The sequence below is a fragment of the Physcomitrium patens genome, chromosome 18 (assembly GCF_059467195.1).
Source record: "Physcomitrium patens ecotype Gransden chromosome 18, ASM5946719v1, whole genome shotgun sequence".
Taxonomy (NCBI): Eukaryota; Viridiplantae; Streptophyta; class Bryopsida; order Funariales; family Funariaceae; genus Physcomitrium; species Physcomitrium patens.
In genome coordinates this window covers 7732718-7753136 of record NC_143427.1, presented here as the reverse complement: position 1 = coordinate 7753136, position 20419 = coordinate 7732718, and the positions used below count along the sequence as shown (strand labels likewise).

The 20419-nt window shown below is 35.7% G+C and overlaps 2 protein-coding genes across 2 annotated transcripts; both read left to right on the top strand.

Moving 5' to 3' along the window:
• The first annotated feature begins 8739 nt into the window (after positions 1-8739).
• Positions 8740-13574, top strand: LOC112295612 (uncharacterized). The gene is made up of 16 exons (XM_024547421.3): positions 8740-8824; positions 9019-9185; positions 9534-9626; positions 9790-9900; positions 10084-10160; positions 10294-10389; positions 10590-10629; positions 10793-10933; positions 11094-11167; positions 11264-11354; positions 11545-11766; positions 11965-12080; positions 12221-12314; positions 12499-12578; positions 12973-12994; positions 13233-13574. Exons 1-16 carry the CDS (start codon positions 8773-8775, stop codon positions 13359-13361), a joined length of 1605 nt encoding a protein of 534 aa, XP_024403189.3. The 5' UTR covers positions 8740-8772; the 3' UTR covers positions 13362-13574.
• A 4669-nt stretch (positions 13575-18243) lies between these two features.
• LOC112295180 (L-lactate dehydrogenase B) lies at positions 18244-19992 on the top strand. The gene has a single exon (XM_024546405.3). The coding sequence runs from the start codon at positions 18259-18261 to the stop codon at positions 19540-19542; it is 1284 nt and encodes a 427-aa protein (XP_024402173.1). The 5' UTR covers positions 18244-18258; the 3' UTR covers positions 19543-19992.
• The last annotated feature ends 427 nt before the right edge of the window (positions 19993-20419 follow it).

Sequence of the window (20419 nt, the reverse complement as noted above, 5' to 3'; positions counted from 1 at the left end):
TTTTAGATGAAGAATTTGCTAGATGTCATAGAATATCATTAATACAAAAAACTAAACCTGTACACGTAGAAGTCATAGATGGTCGTCCGTTGTCTTCTGGAGATGTAACTCACGAAACACTTTTTGTAGATGTAGTAATAAATGGTCATAGTAGTTGCGTAATTTTTAATATAATTAGATCTCCCTCTAATCCAGTAATTTTAGGCTTATCATGGTTAGAAAAGTATAATCCTCGAATAGATTGGATTTCTCGTAAACTTGATTTTCCTCAGAGCATTAGTAACAGTTCTATTAATCAAGTAAAAAACCATGAGTCTAGTATAGTAAAACCCGCACTTATAGGTGCAAAAGCATTTATATACGCAGCAAAAGAAGGATCAACTTTTGCTATTTATGCTGCACCTATTTCTGAAAGCGTAAAGACTTCAAGTGGCACTCCAAGTCAATATCAGGATTATCAAGACGTTTTTGAGAAAAAGAATGCAGATATTCTTCCTGAGCATCGCCCATACGATTGTTCAATCGATCTCAAGGAAGGAACTCAGCCACCATTTGGACCAATTTACAGTTTATCGCAAGATGAGTTGGCTGAACTCAAGACATATATTGACGAGAATTTAGCAAAGAATTTCATACGCCATTCAAAATCTCCAGGAGGAGCTCCAATTTTATTCGTAAAGAAAAAAGATGGATCTTTACGAATGTGTGTTGACTATCGAGGACTCAACAAGATCACAATCAAGAACAGGTATCCATTACCTTTGATATCAAGACTCCTTGACCAGTTAAATCAAGCTAAGATCTATACAAAAATAGATCTAAGAGGAGCATATAATCTAGTACGGATCAAAGAAGGAGATGAATGGAAGACTGCGTTTCGAACCAGGTACGGACACTTTGAATACAATGTCATGCCTTTTGGACTCACGAATGCACCAGCTGCTTTTCAACATCTCATGAATGATGTATTTCGTGAATTCTTAGACAATTTTGTCGTCTGCTACCTAGACGATATCCTGATTTATTCTAAGAATGTTGAAGAACATGAAATACATGTTCGTCAAGTATTACAAAAACTTAGAGATGCAGGATTGTACGCCAAGATAGAAAAGTGTGTATTTCACACTACTCAAGTTGACTTTTTAGGATACATCATTTCAAATGATGGTCTTATGATGGATTCTAAGAAAGTCCAAACAATCATGGATTGGAAGATTCCAAAGACTGTAAGAGATGTCCAATGTTTCTTGGGATTTGCCAATTACTATCGGATCTTCATCAAAGACTTCTCACGAGTTGCAGCTCCACTTACACGCTTGACTAGTAAAGATAAATTCCAATGGAATCAAGAAGCGGAAGCAGCATTTGAAGCCTTGAAGACATCGTTTGTCTCTGCACCAGTCTTATATCGTGTTGACTTTTCTAAGGTATTTTTTATGGAAACAAACGCATCGGATTTTGCTTTGGGTGCAGTTTTATCACAAATGGGAACAGATGACAAACTTCATCCGATAGCTTTTCATTCAAGAAAATTCTCAGCAGCCGAGATCAATTATGAAATCCACGATAAAGAACTTCTTGCAATCGTGGATTCTTTTCAAGAATGGCGTCATTATCTAGAAGGTGCTTCTAGTCCAGTCACTGTGTATACAGATCACAAGAACCTCGAGTATTTCATGTCAGCACGCGTGTTGAACCGTCGTCAAGCTCGTTGGAGTATGTCTTTGTCAAGATTCGACTTCATTATCACTTATCGGCCAGGAAAACAACAAGGTTTGTCCGATGCCCTGTCTAGACGTTCTTATTTTGCACCAAAAGAAGGAGATGCAGCTTTTGAGCAACAAAGAACGGTCCTCTTGAAACCGGAGCAATTTCATCTCCGAGCAGTGAAATCAACACTGACTGTTGATTCAACTTTTCTCAAGCAAATCCAGTCCAGTATGTCCTCAGACCCTCTTGTTCATGATATCGAGAATAATTCTTCCAAGTCTCATGATTCTTCTAAGTTCGAGTTCAAGAATAATCTATTATATTTTGAAGGACGCCTATATGTTCCAAAAGGAAAAGCACGTTTGCGTGTTCTTCAAGCACGTCATGACTTTCCAGCAGCAGGTCACTTTGGATATAATAAGACTCTGGAACTCATATCAAGAGATTTTTGGTGGCCACAAATGTGGAAGTCAGTCAAAGACTTTGTACAATCATGTGATATTTGTTCAAGATCAAAAATTCCTCGACATCGACCTTACGGACTTCTTCAGCCATTACTTATACCAGAACAACCATGGTCTTCTGTTTCTATGGATTTCATCACAGATCTTCCAAACTCAAGATCTTATGATTCTATATTTGTGATAGTAGATCGTTTCACCAAGATGGCACATTTTATGCCATGTACAAAATCTATCACAGGTGAAGAAACAACTAAGCTTTTCATTGATAATATCTATCGCTATCATGGATTACCTAAAGATATCATATCGGATAGGGGAACTCAATTTGTGTCGAGATTCTGGAGGACTCTTTTCAAGATTTTAAAAGTGGACATAAAGCTATCTTCAGCTTTCCATCCTCAAAGTGATGGACAAACAGAGCGCGTAAACCAAGTCTTGGAACAGTATTTAAGGTGTACCATCAACTGCTAACAAGATGATTGGACAATCCTTCTGCCATTGGCAGAGTTTGCTTATAATAATACAGTACATTCCTCCACGCAACAAACACCTTTCTTTGCCAATTATGGCTATCATCCACGACTTGATACTTTTGATTTTTCAAAAGTTGATAATCCTGCAGCAGAAGATATGGCAAATCGGTTGTCAGAGTTACATGCAATAATGAAGGCGCAGTTGAAGAAAGCTCAAGAACGACAAAAGATAAACGCAGATCTATATCGTAAGGAACAACCACAACTCAACGTGGGTGATAAGGTATGGCTACTTCGTCGCAATATCAAGACTACTTGACCTTATGACAAGTTAGACTATCATAGGCTTGGCCCCTTTTCTGTTTCTGAATAGATCAACCCAGTTGCATATCGGTTACATCTACCGGAGTCAATGAAGATCCATCCTGTATTCCACGTGTCTCTTCTTGAACCATATAAGACAGTGGATATACAAGGAAGAAGACAAATGCCACCGCCTCCTATAGAAGTAGATAATAATGAAGAATTTGAGGTGGAAGAGATATTAGACTCAAGGCGGCGCCGAAATAAGCTAGAATATCTTGTTCATTGGCGCGGATATGATATTAGTGAGCGCACATGGGAGCCATCCAGGAATCTAGCAAATGCATCAGCTAAAGTCAAAGTTTTTCATCAACGACATCCATCAAAACCAAGATGAAAACCTCTCTTATAAAAGAGACAAGATTGAGGCAAGATAACATTCAATTTCTTATCCTTGTTTGTAATTTCTTTGCATTTGTGACGCTAATTAGATGGAGAGCCAACAACCAGCGGATTCAACTCAAGAACCTTCGTTTGCTGACTTACCGGATGAGACATTGCGATTGTCACAACCTTCAAGACGACGCAACCGAGATGAAGACCCTCAAGAACGACATGTTCTTCCTCGAATAGATGGTGAAATACAACGCATTTGGTATCACGACCTTGGAAGAGATTCTCGATGTTTGGTGATATTATTGGAGATAGGAACGACTCCTGATGGTGTTTCAAATGTATTATTTGAAGGAAGTTATGAAGGCCTCAACAGTGATCAAATAACAGGGTGGTCTTCTCGCCCTGGAATGGGACACTATCGATGGCTAAGAGGACCCATTAACTATCTTCGAAGAGAACAAAGATCAGAGTATGTAGCAAATGCAATTCGTCGCATATTAGATTTTCTCAATATATAATCATCGCTCCTCGTGGAACTCGTCCCTAGAAGGGGGGGTAATGTCACGGACATACATATAATTACCTATATGAATAGATAAAAGTATGTAAAAGTAGATAAAAGTAGGTTAATTATGTAATATCTTCTAGAGAAGATTCTTAGAAGCTTCATAGACGCTGCTTTGACTTTATAGGAGTCTATAGTTGACTTTTAGGCTAGAAACTTGGTCAACAAGTTAGCCATGTACCACACATGTTGGAAGCTTAAAGAACAAGCTAACTACGTGGTCCATCCATAGAAAACTTGTCTTGCAAGCAAAGGCATGTGGCCTAGAAAGTCAACATATATTGGAGGTCTTATAGAACATCGCCATGTGGCTTCTAGTTAGATAGTATATATAGAGGCAAGAGTGAAGCCCTCTTCACTCTTGTCAACTCCTTTCTTGCTTCTAGTCTAGTTTCAAGGGTCTCTAGTTTTCTTGTATTTTGGCAATAGCCATTCCAATTTCTTTCTTAATATACATATTTCTATTTTGTCCTATTTCTTTGAGAAAAGTCTCACTTACTCTTTAGCTTTCATCGAGTTCTTGTCCTTGACATATAGACGTTAAAAATTAATTTTCTTTACACTAATATTTGTTTAATGCTATTATTATTATTTTTTTCTTATTAAGAATTTCTATAGTTGTAATGAGTATAACAAATCTAAAAAAAATAAAGAATGCCAAAGTATAGAAGCACAAAAAAAAATATAAAAATAAAAAAAATTGATACTTGTTGTACTTTATCAATTAACAATATAAATAGTTAAATATAAAGATATAGAAATAACATGAGTTTTTTCAACAATTGCACTATCTCAAGTAATTAATACAACTATACTATCTAGAGAATCAAAAGTTGTTTTTCTAAAGAAGTTTTATTATTTAAATCTAACTTTTAAGAATTCATCAATTAAATATAATTTTTAATTCAACTCCAATTTCTAATTTATTACAACCAAACATCTCAAAATAGATTTATTGGACCTTTACTAAATAGACATATTTATTAAGGACATGAATAATAACAAAATTCTAAAGAAGTAACATACTATTATAACATTCAAAGAAAGAAAGTAGGTAAATAAAAAATAATTAAAAAATAGAAATTAGAAAGACTATTGCTAAATATAAAAAGAATGAAGATCCTTCAATTAAGACAAAAGCACAAGAAAGGCATTGATAAGAGTAAAAAAAGCTTTACTCTTGCCTCTATATATACTATTTTATTGAAGAGCAATGAGACAACATTTTATGTATCATCTCATATGTGTTCAACTTGCAAGACATTCATCTAACTTGAAAGACAAGTTTCCAATATGTGTGCCATATGACCAACTTGTATTACAAGTAGCCAATATGTGCAACATATGGCCAACTTATAAAACAAGTAGTCAACATGTGTAATACATGGCCAATTTTTTGGCCAAGTTTTCAACCAACAAATTACCTACAAATACTTGTAAAGTCAATTTTGCATTTGTAAAGCTTCTAAAAACCTTTCCACAATATAGTATCAAATTTTATTACTTTTACTTCTACTTAACTCCTCTTATTAAGGTCATTATTAGTATCAATGTATATATCATTGAAATTATTCTTTTCTTGGTTTTAAGCATTTTTGAAATAATAAGATCTTAGATAGAAAAATTAAATGCATTCTTGGAAAAAAATTAATTTATGTTTAAAAAACATAATGTTATTTGTACATCAGCAAATAAAATCTGAATTTGATGGCAAAAAAATTGTAAGAATTTTTAAGGTTCAATTAGGACTTATTTAGGATTTTATTAGGACTATTAGATTGTTTGTTGCAAAATATAATTTACTTTTCATAGCCAAGTGCTTGGTGGATTCTGAGACAAGAAAAATATATGATATAACAACATAAAATCTCTTATAATTTAAAATCTTTTAAAATATAAGAAAAGAGATTAACCTATAAAAAATAATTATGCTTATATTATAGATAAAAAATATATTGCTTAATATCTACTTAAAAAAATAAAAGCATAAGACAAAGAGCATAATTCTAAAAGAAGAGAATATGTTGGCAAAAAAATTTGTATAGCAATATTAGAGGCCATGCGGCTAGATTCTTATTAAATATCATCTTTAATTTATTTTTTAAAATTTTATTTTTAATGTAAGTTTATTTAGGATCCAAAATCCTATTATTTCCATCTCCAATATAATAGTCCCAAGTGTCTTTGCTTGTTTTCTTGATAAAGTTTTTACTAAATTTGTTAAGATATTATTTGTATAAAAGTCAAACTTATATATATAGGAGTTATATATAGATTTTTAAATTTTAAATTTAAGAAATATTATCCAAATAAAAATATTTATAGAAGTAATTATAAAAGGTTATAAAGATCTTGTAGTATTTAATACTATAAAACATTTATAGAAGTAATTATAAAAGGTTATAAAGATCTTGTAGTATTTAATATTATAAAATATTTAATCAATGTTCTTATTGTAAAGACTATTGTAGATAAAAAATGTAATCCTCACAAAAATTAGATATCTTATAGTCTTAAATTTATTCTTTTCTTATCTAGAAAAGCAAGAAAAAAAATTGACTTACATCTAAAAAAGTCAAACCTCTATTTGTAAAAGCTAATATTTTGTACAAGCCAATACAAAATGAAATCCATTTGTTATTCATACTACACCAAGTCTTCATTTAAGCAAATATTTTAGTAGAATCGTAGAGTAATATGAAAAAACTAAATATGAATTTGAGAAGAAAAATATTAATATTTTTCTAAGATACCTATCTTGTCATTGTACAATTCACCTTAAAAAGGGAACTCAATTATCTTTTAGACCAATTTAGAACTTATTACAAAATAAACTTGTGATTTGAAAGAATATGTTGATATAAATCTACCAAATAACTTTATTCAATATTTAAAGTTTTCTTATACATATACTAATTCTCTTTGTGAAGAAAAATAAATGAATCAATGTATTTTTTTTACAGACTATTATTGACTTAACAAACTAACCATTAAGAATTATTATCCTTTGTCTTTGATATTGAAGATCTTTGATCTATGGAGTGAAGCTAAAATTTATACTAAGATAGGTCTACAAAGAGTCTATAACTTGATGTGTATTAAAAAATAGAATAAATAGAAGACTATACTTCAAACTAGATATGGCCGTTTTGAATATAATATCATATCTTTTGATTAGTCTCTAAAATTTGATAAATAAAATATTTTATGAATTTTTAGATAATTTTATTGTCTATTATTTTGAATTTTTATCGATTTTAAGAAAATAAAAATATAAGTAATACATATGCTTTATACTACCAAAATTTATAGATGTAAGAATATACATCAAGATAAAAAAGATATATTTTATATAATTTAAATAGAACTTTTGGGATAAATTATTTTAAATGATGGTTTGTTATTAGATTCTAAAATAAATAAGCTATAATAGATTAGATCATTCTAAAAATAATATATGATGTCTAATACTTTTTAAGATTTATAAGCGATTATTAATTTAAAAAAAGAAAATTAAAATAAAGTTAGGATGCAAAAGCAATATTTTAAGGTTTAAAAATAATTTTTACATCATCTTCTATTTTATATCATTTAATATTTTTTAATGATATTTTTTAATCAAAATAGATTTATTGAGTTTTGCATTAAGTATAATTTTATCACAAATAGATATAGATAATGAAATTTATCCTATCATCTTTTATTTAAAATAATTCTCAATAGCTAAAATTAACTATATGATATAAGACATAAATTCTTTCTTTTGTGTATTCATTCTAAGAATGGAAACATTATTTAGAAGACACTTCCAATTCAATTATAATTTATATTAATTACAAAATCCTTGAGTATTTCATATTAATACTTGTTTTAAATTATCATTAAGCTTGTTGGAGTATGTCCTTATCAAAACAATTACTTATTATTAAATAGTAGTTATAAAAAAAAAAGAAAAAAAAAAAACTTGTCAAATGCCTTGTCAAGACGTTCTTATCTTGCAACAAAAGAAGAAGATATTCCATATAATCAACAAAAGAGCATTCTTTTAAAATAGGAGAAATTACATCTTTGAGCTATTAAGTAAACAATTTCAATTCATAGTACTTTCCTTGATGAAATTCATTTAAGTATGTTCACAAACCTTCTTGTTCTTAATGTTAAAGATTAACTTCATAATGACTCTAGCTACTTTGATTTCAAGAACAGCATTCTTACAAAAATGAACATTTTTTTAATTTAAATTATGGTATCATGAAGATGTTTAATGTACATGGAATTATGGAATCCTTTTTTAGATAATTTCTTTCCAAATTACTAGCTTGAAAGCCTATATGTTGTGCTCAAATTGAAACCAATTGTTTTTGGCAGAAACCTTCTTCCTGTATATTAACTAATCTAATAAGACTTGCACCAGTTATTGGCTTATGTCTCTAGACACTACAAAAAATGACACACACTCTTGACAAAACAATTTACAGTATGTAGTTTATTCTCATCAAATATAGCTAAATGTGCTACTTCTCAACTCAATCAATCAATCAATCAATCAAAAAAAAAGAAAAGGAGAAGAAGAAACTCTCATAAACTCTCATGCAAAACACAATAGTTCCTTTTGTAAGATTTAATATCACTTGGCCATGAAAAGAAAGAGAAAAACGGAGTTTGAGCGAAAAAGATGAATGATGAATGGATGAAGAAGAGATGAATGATGAATGGATGAAGAAGAGATGAATGATGAATGGATGAAGAAGAGATGAATGAGACTTATCCATGGGATCGCATTGAGGGCAAAGTGCGTGCGTGTTTGTGTTTTGCTGGGTTGCCACTTTGCAACTGCTGTTGCAGCTCCATTAGCTTGGCCATGGCACTCTCCTCCACGCTTCTTCGGTCCTGGACCTTTGCCACTGCTGCATGTGAACACTCTCTCATCCCCTCTCGCACCTCCTCCTCCTCCCTCTCTCTCTCCCTTTTTCTCCACGTTAGCTCCTAGTTTAAAACTGTCAAGATGTGAGGTTCGCAGTCAATTTTGGGTTGGGTGGTTTTGCAGTTGAAAGTTGGGTTGGCTTTTGTCTTTGAGGATTTTGAAAGGCCTGGGGGATTGTGGCAGTGGGTATCTCTCGAAGTATCAGACCGTCTTGGAGAGGTGGAGCTGCTCGGTTAGTTTGTAGTAGTGAAGGAATGCAGAGCGTGAGCACAGAATCGGGTGGACAGCAAGCAGTGAAGCAAGCCATGTTCAAGGACGCCTCACATTTGATTGCCGTGAATCCTCCGCGGGTATCGCTGTTTCTCTTTTGATTTTATTTTGGTGACTTTATTTTTGTTTTTCTTCCTTCTCCGGGTACTCGGGTGTTTATGATAGAGAGAAATAACACTGAGTTCCGATGATCTATGGGGTACAATTATCTGGAATTATTGCGAAATTTGTAGGATAGAGTGTCCTTGTGGGAGTGGTTCTTCTTTCGCATGCCCGTGTGTAGCCTGTCAGGAAAATCTGTTGGTTGCGGACATGATTGATTACCAGTGGTCTTGATTGTGTATAATGTCTATGTAGCAAATTCTTGATGGATATTTTCGTCTCAATTACCTTTCTCTGATCTCGCGTAGAGTTGACATTTTGGACAGTTGAATTACGGCGTGTGCGTCTCCGATCTCGATGGAGATGGCGAGTTTGAGCTTTTTGTCTGTGGCTTTGGGTTTCAGAATCAAGTATTGAAGGTGTGAATATCTCATGCGCTTTTCCTATGATCTTGCTTCACCAGCCTTAAGTACTAGATTTGAATTCAGAAATAAGAGAGAGCACAGCTCACTATGGTTCCGTTCTCTTTATTTCCAAGTGTACATTAGACCTAACACTGCCCTTGAACAATATTGGAAATAGTGGAATGGCAACGAATTGGTGGACATTGCTGTTGGGACTCCTCTCGAAGATCCAGAAACCAAGTCCATTGGTGTGGCTGCCGCGGATTTTGATGCCGATGGTCGTGAAGAGGTTTACATCATCTTTTCCTTACAAATTCCTGGCAACTTAGGTTATTTTATAGCACATCAATTGGTAATTTGCCTTCTTGTATTATGTTATAACCATGTTTATTAACCAGAAATGATTCTCACTTGGCATGCTTCACCTTCTTTGCAACTTAGCAATCTGGTGACAATCATGCGTGTGTTGCAGTTATATGTCCTAAACACGGACACATTTCTCGGGCGCAAGAAGGTCACAGATCGCTTGTTTGATTCTCAGAGTGAACAGTGAGTGCAATTCCACGTAGACTTGCTAAATTGTACATTCAAGCAAGCTTCTCTTTGATTCAACTACCATCAACTAGGTTAGGGTCAAGGTTTCAAGGAAGTGTCAATCATAGGGGATGGGATTGGTTGGCAGATGGGTAGATCTCTTCTCTCTACCTAGAAACATGGACGAATCGAACATGTGTGCTGGGCGATCTGTGTGTGCCGTAGATCGCCTTGGCAATGGAAAGTGAGTGGCCATATTTACCTTTTTCTCTAGCCTTTTGAATGCCATGTTTCCTCTCACAAGTCATGGTATAGTCTCCATCCTCTTGTCGATCGGTTTTTTTATAATTTACTCTTTAGCTGGATGGTACCGGTTTTCGGTTTGTTCGTACAATGGCACCCGCTTCTTTTGGCGTGAGGCTGATAGAGAAAAGCTGATTGCAGGTACTCATTCTTCGTAGCAAATTATGGGGGTTTGATGAAGGTATATTATTTCTTACTCATGTCTGCAAGCGAGAATCATCTTGCGAGAGGTCTAGTCTTGAACTATGATATACATATATTCTGAGTAGAAAATTTTCGTTGCTTGTAACTCATCGGGTTTTGTATTTCGGGTGGCACGGAAATACGTTATGAATGTAGAACAGATGTTTGAGATGACTGAAGAAGGCTTTGTAGCCGATGTTGCTTCAGAAGTAGGGCTGGCGACGTACCCAACTGGTGGGAGAGCGCTTGTATCTTTACCTCTGATTTCACATTCGTCAATGGATATCTTTGCTGGCAACGAGGTACATATTTAATTACTTGTGAGGTTGCCAGCTTGTTGAATGACGTCATGTCTTATCTTGTCTTGTCTTGCAGAGAGCTACTGTCTTCCATGATTATCAATTTTTTTCGTGTCTAACTGACTCACATTTATTCATTCTTGTTCGTGATGACATGACATAGGGGGGTCCAAACTTTTTATTCATCAACAAAGGAGATGACAGTGGGCGATTTGTTGAGTGCGCCTCTGCATATGGGTAACATTCTGTTGCTAAGGGATTCGTCTGATGATTTTGTGTGAACCAAGATCAAATCGCACTTGCACCTAACTCATCACATGGCATTTGGTGCAGGCTGATGGACGCATTAGAAAATTGTCGAGGCGTTGCAGTAGTTGATGCTATGGGCGATGGTCAATTAGGACTGGCGTGTGGGAACTGGCAGGTGTATCTCATTCAACCGAAGTGCATGATGTTTATGGCTGTGTTTGAAATATATGTCGTATCAGGCTACCGAGCTTTCAATTTAGCTATTCCCTCTGCATCCAAAAATAGAGCAAGACTTGGAGACGACTTTGTACTTGTACACGTGATCATGATTTTTTAGCTAATTCGAATGTTGGAATCAATCCCAGGGGTCTCACAGGCTATTTTCCGTATCTGGACCTGGACCAATAGGAGGCGCAAAAGCACTGGGATTCAAAGACGGTGATGTTGGAGGCTTTAAGGACGTGGCTCCACCAGCAATGGCTCGACCCTCTGCGATACGTACCGTCATTGCTGCTGACTTCGATAACGATGGCTACGAGGAACTTTTCTTCAACAATATTGGCGATGCCAACCGCTTGTTTAGACAGGTGTTCTTTTGTTCATCCTAAAGAGATTTTTCCCGAATGCCCCATGATTGTGTGGTCATGCGTAAATCCCTGGAAGGTAATGGAGAAGCAGCTTGCGATCAAGGCAGCTTCCGACAGTGAACAAAACTATTTATCTGAAGTTTCTCCTTTGATTGGTAGATGTCTGACGTCTGTGGGGTGATTTGTATATTTACTCAGAGCGGTGCAGGCAATTGGGTTGAGTGCGACATTGGTGACGCTAGTGAGCCAAAAGGATTGGGAACAGGGGCTGCGGTAGCAGATTTTGACGGTGACGGTCGGTTGGAGCTACTTATGTGAGTCGCCTGCAACCATCTTTTCACATTCACCGAAGCCACTTATATTTATGTTGATTTTCACGGATTTGAAGGATTTAGAATTATTGTTTAATTCAAAGAGGACCTTCCAGTTGAAATGGGAAAAAACGTTTTTGCAGTTCGCATGGAGAACTCCGCGCGCAACCTCTTTCTCTCTATCGATCTCCAGAGAATGACAATGCTTGGATGCGTGTGAAGCCCCTCACAAAACAGGTGGATTTCAACTGCGAAGTCAGATCTGTGCTGTTAGCTATAAGTCGTAGTTTTAGGGGAAAAGTATGGTTATGTACAAGTTCCTAATTTTGTGTAACAAGGTTCGAATTCAGGTCTTGTTAAACTTTGAAATGAATGTCACGACTGTGCTGAATCATACTTGGTCTCGTTCTACGTGCAACAGGGTGCACCTGCAAGAGGAGCGACCGTAAGGCTTGTTGATGAATCTGGCCGAGTGCAGAAGCGAGCCATTGATGCAGGAAGGTGCGTATCAATGCTTTAAGACCTTTAGTCAGTGGTGCTGATGGAAATTGATTAATTTTTTTCTTTGTTGTATTCACTCTAACTTGGTCTAATGTGAGGGTGTGTTTCCATTGTATGGCTGGACGTTCTGCCATTGAAAATAAGTTGAAAGGTCTAGCTATGAACTACAGGTTCCCATTGTTCATTTGTAACTAGGTCTGTGTCAATTTGCCTGATCTGAGACTATCATGCTAGCTGACACTCTGACGAAATACCTCACACCTTCAGGAAACAGACTAGCGCACAGACTAACTTATTGAACTATTTCCCTTGGTTTTTTCTATTTTGTTTAAATTTTATGAGTACTAATTGAGCTTGGTTTGGTGGTGATTGTTCCGTCCATAAACACAAACAGCGGCTACTTGTGTTGCATGGAAGTAAGTTTGTCTCACCATGTTTGCCCTGTTTTTAAAAAGATTTAATTCAATTTTTAAAAGCGGTTTTTTTCATAAAATCCTGCTTGAACAGTAGTCTTTGTTTTAAGTGGGTATTCACCAAAATTGAAAGTATCACTCGAAATAGTATTATGTCAATCGTCACCAGTGGTGGCTTTTGATGTTATTAGTAGCTTCGAAGTAAATTGATAAATCTGACAAGGCTTTCTTCATTTTGCAGCCGGTGGCACATTTCGGCTTGGGTTCTTTGGCTGGACCTGTCAACTTGCAAATCGTCTGGCCAGATGGTGCAGAGGTAACCATGGCAAATGTTTCCACCCGGCAGCTAGTTACTGTGTTTCATCCTTGAAGAATACAACTATTTTAAAGTCGCTTAGCTGGGACATCACAAACAGTTCAAATTCGCTTCTGTGCACTCAACTTCTTGCCCTTGTTGAGTTATCTTCAGAATGGGCAAATTTCCTGTTCTTCAAGATATTTTGTGTTTGTTGCGATAAGCACTGTCCAAGGGTGAAAAGCATCGTGAATATATTTTGTGAATTGATTTTTTTGCCCTTTTCCACCAACATGGGCATGGTTGCAGTTCTTTCAGATCTCGGTAGGTGTGCGCTACCCATTTGTAAATCATAATCTCACTGTCGAGAGGAGATTATTGCTTCAGAGGTGCTAAATCTCAAGCACTGAATGGGTACTTGCTTATCTCTTTACCCAGCTTTACAGCAATGAAACCAAGCAATAAACGACAGGCATTAAGTTCATGACTCTCCCACGATTATCTAATAAAAGTAATATTCACTTAATCTCAGATACAAGGAAAACAATGACAAATCAATGGGCGGATCCAAATGTCATTTGAAGACAAAACAACCAACTGATTCTATGGACTCGCGAGAGTGGGCAAAGGCGCTACGAAAACTTAGGTCAGCAACTATACACTGCACACCACCGGAATAACATTCGTTTCTACTTGGGGAATCCAGCAAGAGATCTTGTGCTTGAGTCACGCTTTCTAATTCCAGGCTACGAGATGTGAGAACGACACAATGTACCACAATCGAAATGGTAGCAAAATATCCTCGTACTCTCCACAATCAGAAGTGATGAAAAGCCTGCAACGATCCCAAAACTTCCCTTTCTTGGGCATTCTTTGGTGCAGACCTCTTGAATCACAAGACCCAGATGTCAAAATCAAATAACCAGCCGCCTGTGACATGAATCCCATCCCTCCAAGATTTCCTACGATTCCTGACACTACTTGCAAACGGGTACGGTTCAGAGAGAGAGAGAACCGAAGAAGAGCCACAGCTATGCCACCACCGAGTTTCACTTCATCACACTCTGCACGTCCACTGTGAAACTCTCCGATGTCGGTAGCCTTGAGCTTCCTTGCAACTAGAAAACGTTACATGAGCATCAACTGGAGTTGAAGGATAAATGAAACGAGTCAAGTCAGTATTGTTGTCACTGAATGTGTCCGATCTGTAGGCGTTGTGTGGCCTCCCAACTCAGCCACAACTCCTCCATGGTTAAGAAATAAACACCAACTGCTTCACCCAGCTACTGATTCCTGGTACCCGAGTACAAGTCCACGAGTTGGGACTGACAAACTCTGGGGTAACTGGCCACACCCTCTCTCACTGCCCACGAGAAACACCCAAATTATTTAGAGCACAACTTCTGAGTTGTGGACCCAGCAAGCACTCAGTGCAGCACAGCGTGAGAGGCTTTAATTTTTAAATGTTTTGATTGGTTGAAATTGATAAGCTTCTTTTTAAGTTTTATTTTTTTATTTAGAAAAATAAGTCCGGAAGTTTGAAGAAGAAAAAAATGAGGTGGAATGCATTTTCTTTCTACATGGCATATACAATGTCTTTTTTTGGAATTTTCATTGGGTCTATCTCAAAGAGGAGGTTTTTGAAGAATACCAAGAATGTGTGTCATAAAATGCTTAAAATACTTCTAAATAAATTAAAAACAAAATTTTTGATATTTTTTAAAATTGTTTAAATCAAGATATGACTAACATATTTAGACTTGTAATAAAAAATAATTTGGTCCATTTTATGCTCTCTTTTGACTTTATACTATATCTGAAGGACAAGGCTTGTAAAGGAGGGAATTTCTTCACCAATTAAGAAACATTTGTAAAGCTTTTGAATTTGGGCTTTTTAGAGTGGGCTTCTAGGTATAAAATGCCCTTTAGTTTCATAAGTTTTCTTGTGAATATGGTAAATACTATGAAAATAGTTTAATTTTTTTTTTAAACCATAAAAAAACCTTTTTGTACCAAATAAAATGTATCATTTATAATCACCAAAATTGAACTTTTGTCTTATAGATTAAAAGATATAAGTATATAAATACATTTATTTATTTATTTATTTCATAAAGATATATATATTTTTTGGAATATGAAGTGATTAAAATAATTTGTAAGGTTAATGCCTTTAAATCTTACCTCTTGCATATGTATCATAATTGTAGATAACTTCACATACAAACTTCTACATTTATAGCTACAAATAATTTTTATTCTTTTAAATTATAATTTTTTATAAAAAAACTATACAAAATATTATATAAATAAAATATAAATAATTTATATTTATATTTATATTATAAAAAAATTATTTTATCTTTATCTTTATTTTATTTTATCTTAAATCACATCATCTCCAACCAATTTAAATAATTTAAAAAAAAATAATTTTAAAAAAATTTAAAAAGTTTAATATAATTTAAATAATTTTTATAAAATATAATTATTATATCTTTTAAAATATATTTTTTTATTATTTTTATAAAATTTATATTTCACTTTTTATTGAATATTTATATTATGCATTTATTATATAAAATATAATAAAAGCGTAATATATATATATATATTCATTAAATATTATTATATTTTATATAATAAATATTCTTATCTATTATTATATAAAATTTATACAAATATAATTGTACATTGAACTATGCATCTTTGTATAGCAAGTATGTATATAAAAATTAAAATCGCATGTTTTTATAAAAATGTTAAGAAAATTATATATTTAAAAAAAATACTTTTAGCAATGAACTGCTTATAAAATACCATAGAACTTGTACAAAATCATGTTGTTTAAAATCATAAAATTTGTTTGTTTGAACATTAGACCTATGATTAAAATCATAAATTTCAAAAAAAAATATTATGATATGATAATCAAATCTCCAATATTTTATAAAAACATAAATAATAATTTTTTTTGTGAAATTAACATCAAAATCTATGAAACATTACCAAATCTAAAATCTGGGTAGGGAAAGGAATTAACAAATATCCTTTTGAACCATTTGGTTGGTCATGACTATACTCTCTTTATCTTTCATCTTTTTAAGTGCTGTAATAAATTGCTAAAACCATCCTCTTGCTATAACCAAAACATCTCAAGTGCTTGGATTAATTTAAGTGCATCTGCTATTGTAACTTTGAGCACTTCCTTGCTATTGTCTACCTCTTCTACATTTTACTCTTGAACCAAGTTGTCAGCTAGAAGATGGTTTTCAATGACATTATTAACATTTCGAATATAGGCAATGACCTACTCCTTAATGTAGTCCAAAAAATTCTAGATATCTATTAGATTTTGATAACAAAAGTGCTAGATTTGTTCCTACAACTTATTGACGATTGCATGGTCTAAGAATTTGTTTTCAAGGACTTCAATGGAAGTAGCCAACTTGGGAACTCAGGGGTGCGCAGGGAGGTTGGGAACTCAGAAGCCATTCCTAATTGTGCCCACACTGATCCACATTGACATTTATGGGTGTTGAATTTTGTTCAGGGGCTGCCTCTCTATCCCACTTTTCAACCATCCCTCTTGCTTCAAACTTTTTTTTTTTTTTTTTTTTTTTTTGTTTTTTTGTTTTTGTTTATTTGTTTTGTTGTTGTACTCGATGTACATGATACTTTTGTTTTCAAGAAAAATTCTAGAAACTCATAAAAAAAATAGGTAGTATTAGAATTTTTTATGAACTATATTATAAAATATATATATTTCATAAAACTAAATTGAAAATTTTACATTGAATTAACATACAATATAATGATAAAAAAAAAAGGAAAAAAAAATTCAACATGATTATTTAGATAATTTTTTAAATTAAATAACATGTGTTATTTCAATAAAAAAAATAACGGATTTTAGTTTTATGAAAAAATAAATTTTAATTTAAAATAATAGTTCTAAAACTATAGTACTGCACAAAAAACCTTAGTTTTGGGTTATATGTATATACATATGTATGGATATATATATAAAGCGTTCAATAAAACTCTTTTTTACTTTTTTCTACCATAAATAATTACATTATTAAATCGATTTTGTATAAGAGTATACAAATGAGGTATTTTAAGGCAAGATAAACCTTACACATAGTAAACTTTATTTCTAAGAAAAAAACATAATTATATAAAATTAAGATGTCATGTTAGATAGTTAATTAAGCTTGTAAATTTTTATTCTCTCTCTCTCTCTCTCTCTCTCTCTATATATATATATATATATATATATATATATGTATATATATATATATATATATACAATGAGAAAGGACATTCAATGCCATGCCCAGCTTGGCCACACAAAAAGTAAAAGGAAAGAGTCATCCAAGTAAGCAGTAAGGGCATCTGCATCACCCCCCTCCTCAGGGCTACACTGTAAATAAATACTTTTAAAGAGAATTGTTTGAAGCAAGAGGGATGGTTGAAAAGTGGGATAGCGAGGCAGCCCCTAAACAAAATTCAGCACCCATGTATGTCGATGTGGATCAGTGGGGGCCCAATCAGGAATGGCTTCTGAGTTCCCAACCTGCCCGCCCCTTAGTTCCCCTACGTTCCGTAACTCCGTTCTCAGAAATATGATCAACGGTTGATATCGCATCTAAGAGGCAGCTGCGATCCGACGGCCCAAAATGGCGGATCCAGTCGATTGAATAGAGCGGTTTCTGCGACACGTAGTGACGAGGCTCGCCCTGGCTCCGCCCGCTACATTGATTCCTCCACCCGGTCGTAGCTTCGCTTTTGCTGCGTATTCCATTCCAACGTGATCGCCGCATGCATGCATTGCTTGCTATAATGAGCTCACGTCAACTCTCTCTCTCTCTCTCTCTCTCTCTCATTATGCCCAGGTAATTGCTAGATAATTGCTAGATTTTATCAAAAGCATTTCTGGGTTGATAACTGATAAGAATACATTTTAGCTATGAGTTTTGCAATATCGACGAGAGACACAGTTCAAACATTCCAGTGTAGCCATTTCCCAGTAGCGCCGACAGTAACAGCGAGAACCAGTAGGAGAATCCAGAGTAGCGTTTTCAGGTCTGGGGTGCCGAGCACTTTCTTTTGTCGACCGCTGTCGAAGGGGTCATTCGTTCGACGAGACATGACAACAACAGGGCAGACCACGAAGCCCAAGATCGTGTTCGACTGGCGGGCGGAGGCGGCCACACATGCGCCCGGATCGGCATTCGAAATGGCTGAAAAAGTAGTCAACAAATTGTTCAGGCCAATCCCTGGGTCCAGCGTATCTGAGGAAGGGAAGAGGACGCACAAAGTCACGGTCGTGGGAGTTGGGAACGTGGGCATGGCGTGCGCGCAAACTATTCTAACCCAAGAATTGTGCGATGAGCTTGCGCTTGTGGATGTGGTGGAGGAGAAGCTCAAGGGCGAGATGCTCGACCTCCAGCATGCCGCAGCTTTTCTACCCAGGGCAAAAATTCTGGCTGACACAGATTACAGGGTCACCGCAGACTCCGATATCTGCATAGTGACCGCAGGCGCCAGGCAGCAGGAGGGACAATCACGCCTCGCACTCGTGGAGAAGAACGTCTCCTTGTTCAAAAAGATCATCCCCGAGTTGATGAAGCATAGCCCCAACACCATCCTCCTCGTCATCTCCAACCCCGTCGACGCTCTCACCTATGTCGCTTACAAGTTATCGGGCCTTCCTCCCAACCGCGTCATCGGCGCCGGCACAAACCTCGACTCGTCTCGCTTCCGTTGGTTGCTAGCTGACCACCTGGACGTCAATGCCCAGAATGTACACGGCTACATAGTGGGAGAGCACGGTGACAGCTCCGTCCCTCTTTGGTCCAGTGTAAGCGTGGGCGGCGTGCCGATCATCTCCTACTTGAAGCAGAAGCACATCGACTACAGCCCCGACACCCTCGCCGAACTCCACCGGATGGTAGTAGACGGCGCTTATGAAGTGATCAAACTGAAAGGCTACACATCCTGGGCGATCGGGTACTCCGTTGCAAGCCTAGTAAAGAGCGTATTGCGCAACCAGCGACGGATCCATCCTGTATCAGTGTGTTCTCAAGGCTTCCATGGCATTGAAGATGAAGTTTGCTTGAGCTTGCCGGCCGTGATTGGGCGTGCGGGGATCGTCAGCGTCCTGGACAGTCCCTTGACAGACGAAGAGAAGGAGCAGCTTCAAACATCTGCCAAGACTCTAGCATTAATTCAAAACAAGTTAGACATGTAGACTTGCAGATTGTGCAGAAGCAATCCAGCGGCAAGTTGTTGTCTTCGATTCACAGCGTTGCAGTCTGTTCGAATTCGCACCACCCGATGCACAAAAGAAAGAGTTGGAGTGAAGCTGCATTTGACCAGGCCTCCCATCTACTGACCAGTTCAGGTTGCGGCAACCTCCGAGGCAGGCCAAGACCCCAGTTTTCTGAATAACATCACTCATAGAATCATCCGAATTGCATATTCCTTCAACCAGTTTCATTTGTACCCTCTCCACTTCGACTTTATCATGATGCTGTGCAAATGTGGACCCATCTCGTCTGCTCTTGTCTGGACTAGTAGAAACATGCTCAAGCCCTGATAAACGGATCCTAACAAGGCAATTTGAGGGTTAGAATGATTATTTTTTTTAAAAAAAATGAGCCTCTGAGGTTGTACCAAAGCAAGGGCTTTTACCAATTTCTGTGTGTGGAGACTAGTACCTAGATTGGGGTATCTCTGCGTTGTAATGCTTCATGACTTGGAGCATGGACGAAAAGCGAGAAATTATTCAATTAACATAGGAGATGAAGGTAGTGAACTTGAAGATGAAGCATTCGTTGTATTTGGTCTTTTTTAAGGCTTGTCAGCAATCGGAGAGTTTGATTTTAAACTGATGAGTAGTCAAGTGGGTGTTTGGTCAATTGTTTCAGATTTACTTGTGAGATATGTGATGGTTGTGTGGTTAACATACAAGATGAATTAATTTGATAATTTGAGGTTAAACTCCTCACATTCAATTTTAATATAATTATATTTAGTATCATAGTGAAATTTGCAGGTATGTGCAATGGACTGATATATAAACATATATATATATGTATATATATATATATATGTCTTTGGCGGAA

Bases quoted from the DNA above. Each gene is read 5' to 3' on its own strand.
- LOC112295612 (XM_024547421.3), top strand. From the start codon at position 8,773: ATGGCACTCTCCTCCACGCTTCTTCGGTCCTGGACCTTTGCCACTGCT. The intron at 9,627-9,789 runs GTGTGAATATCT...TATTGGAAATAG, and splicing joins TTCAGAATCAAGTATTGAAG to TGGAATGGCAACGAATTGGT. The intron at 10,630-10,792 runs GTATATTATTTC...AATGTAGAACAG, and splicing joins ATTATGGGGGTTTGATGAAG to ATGTTTGAGATGACTGAAGA.
- LOC112295180 (XM_024546405.3), top strand. From the start codon at position 18,259: ATGAGTTTTGCAATATCGACGAGAGACACAGTTCAAACATTCCAGTGT.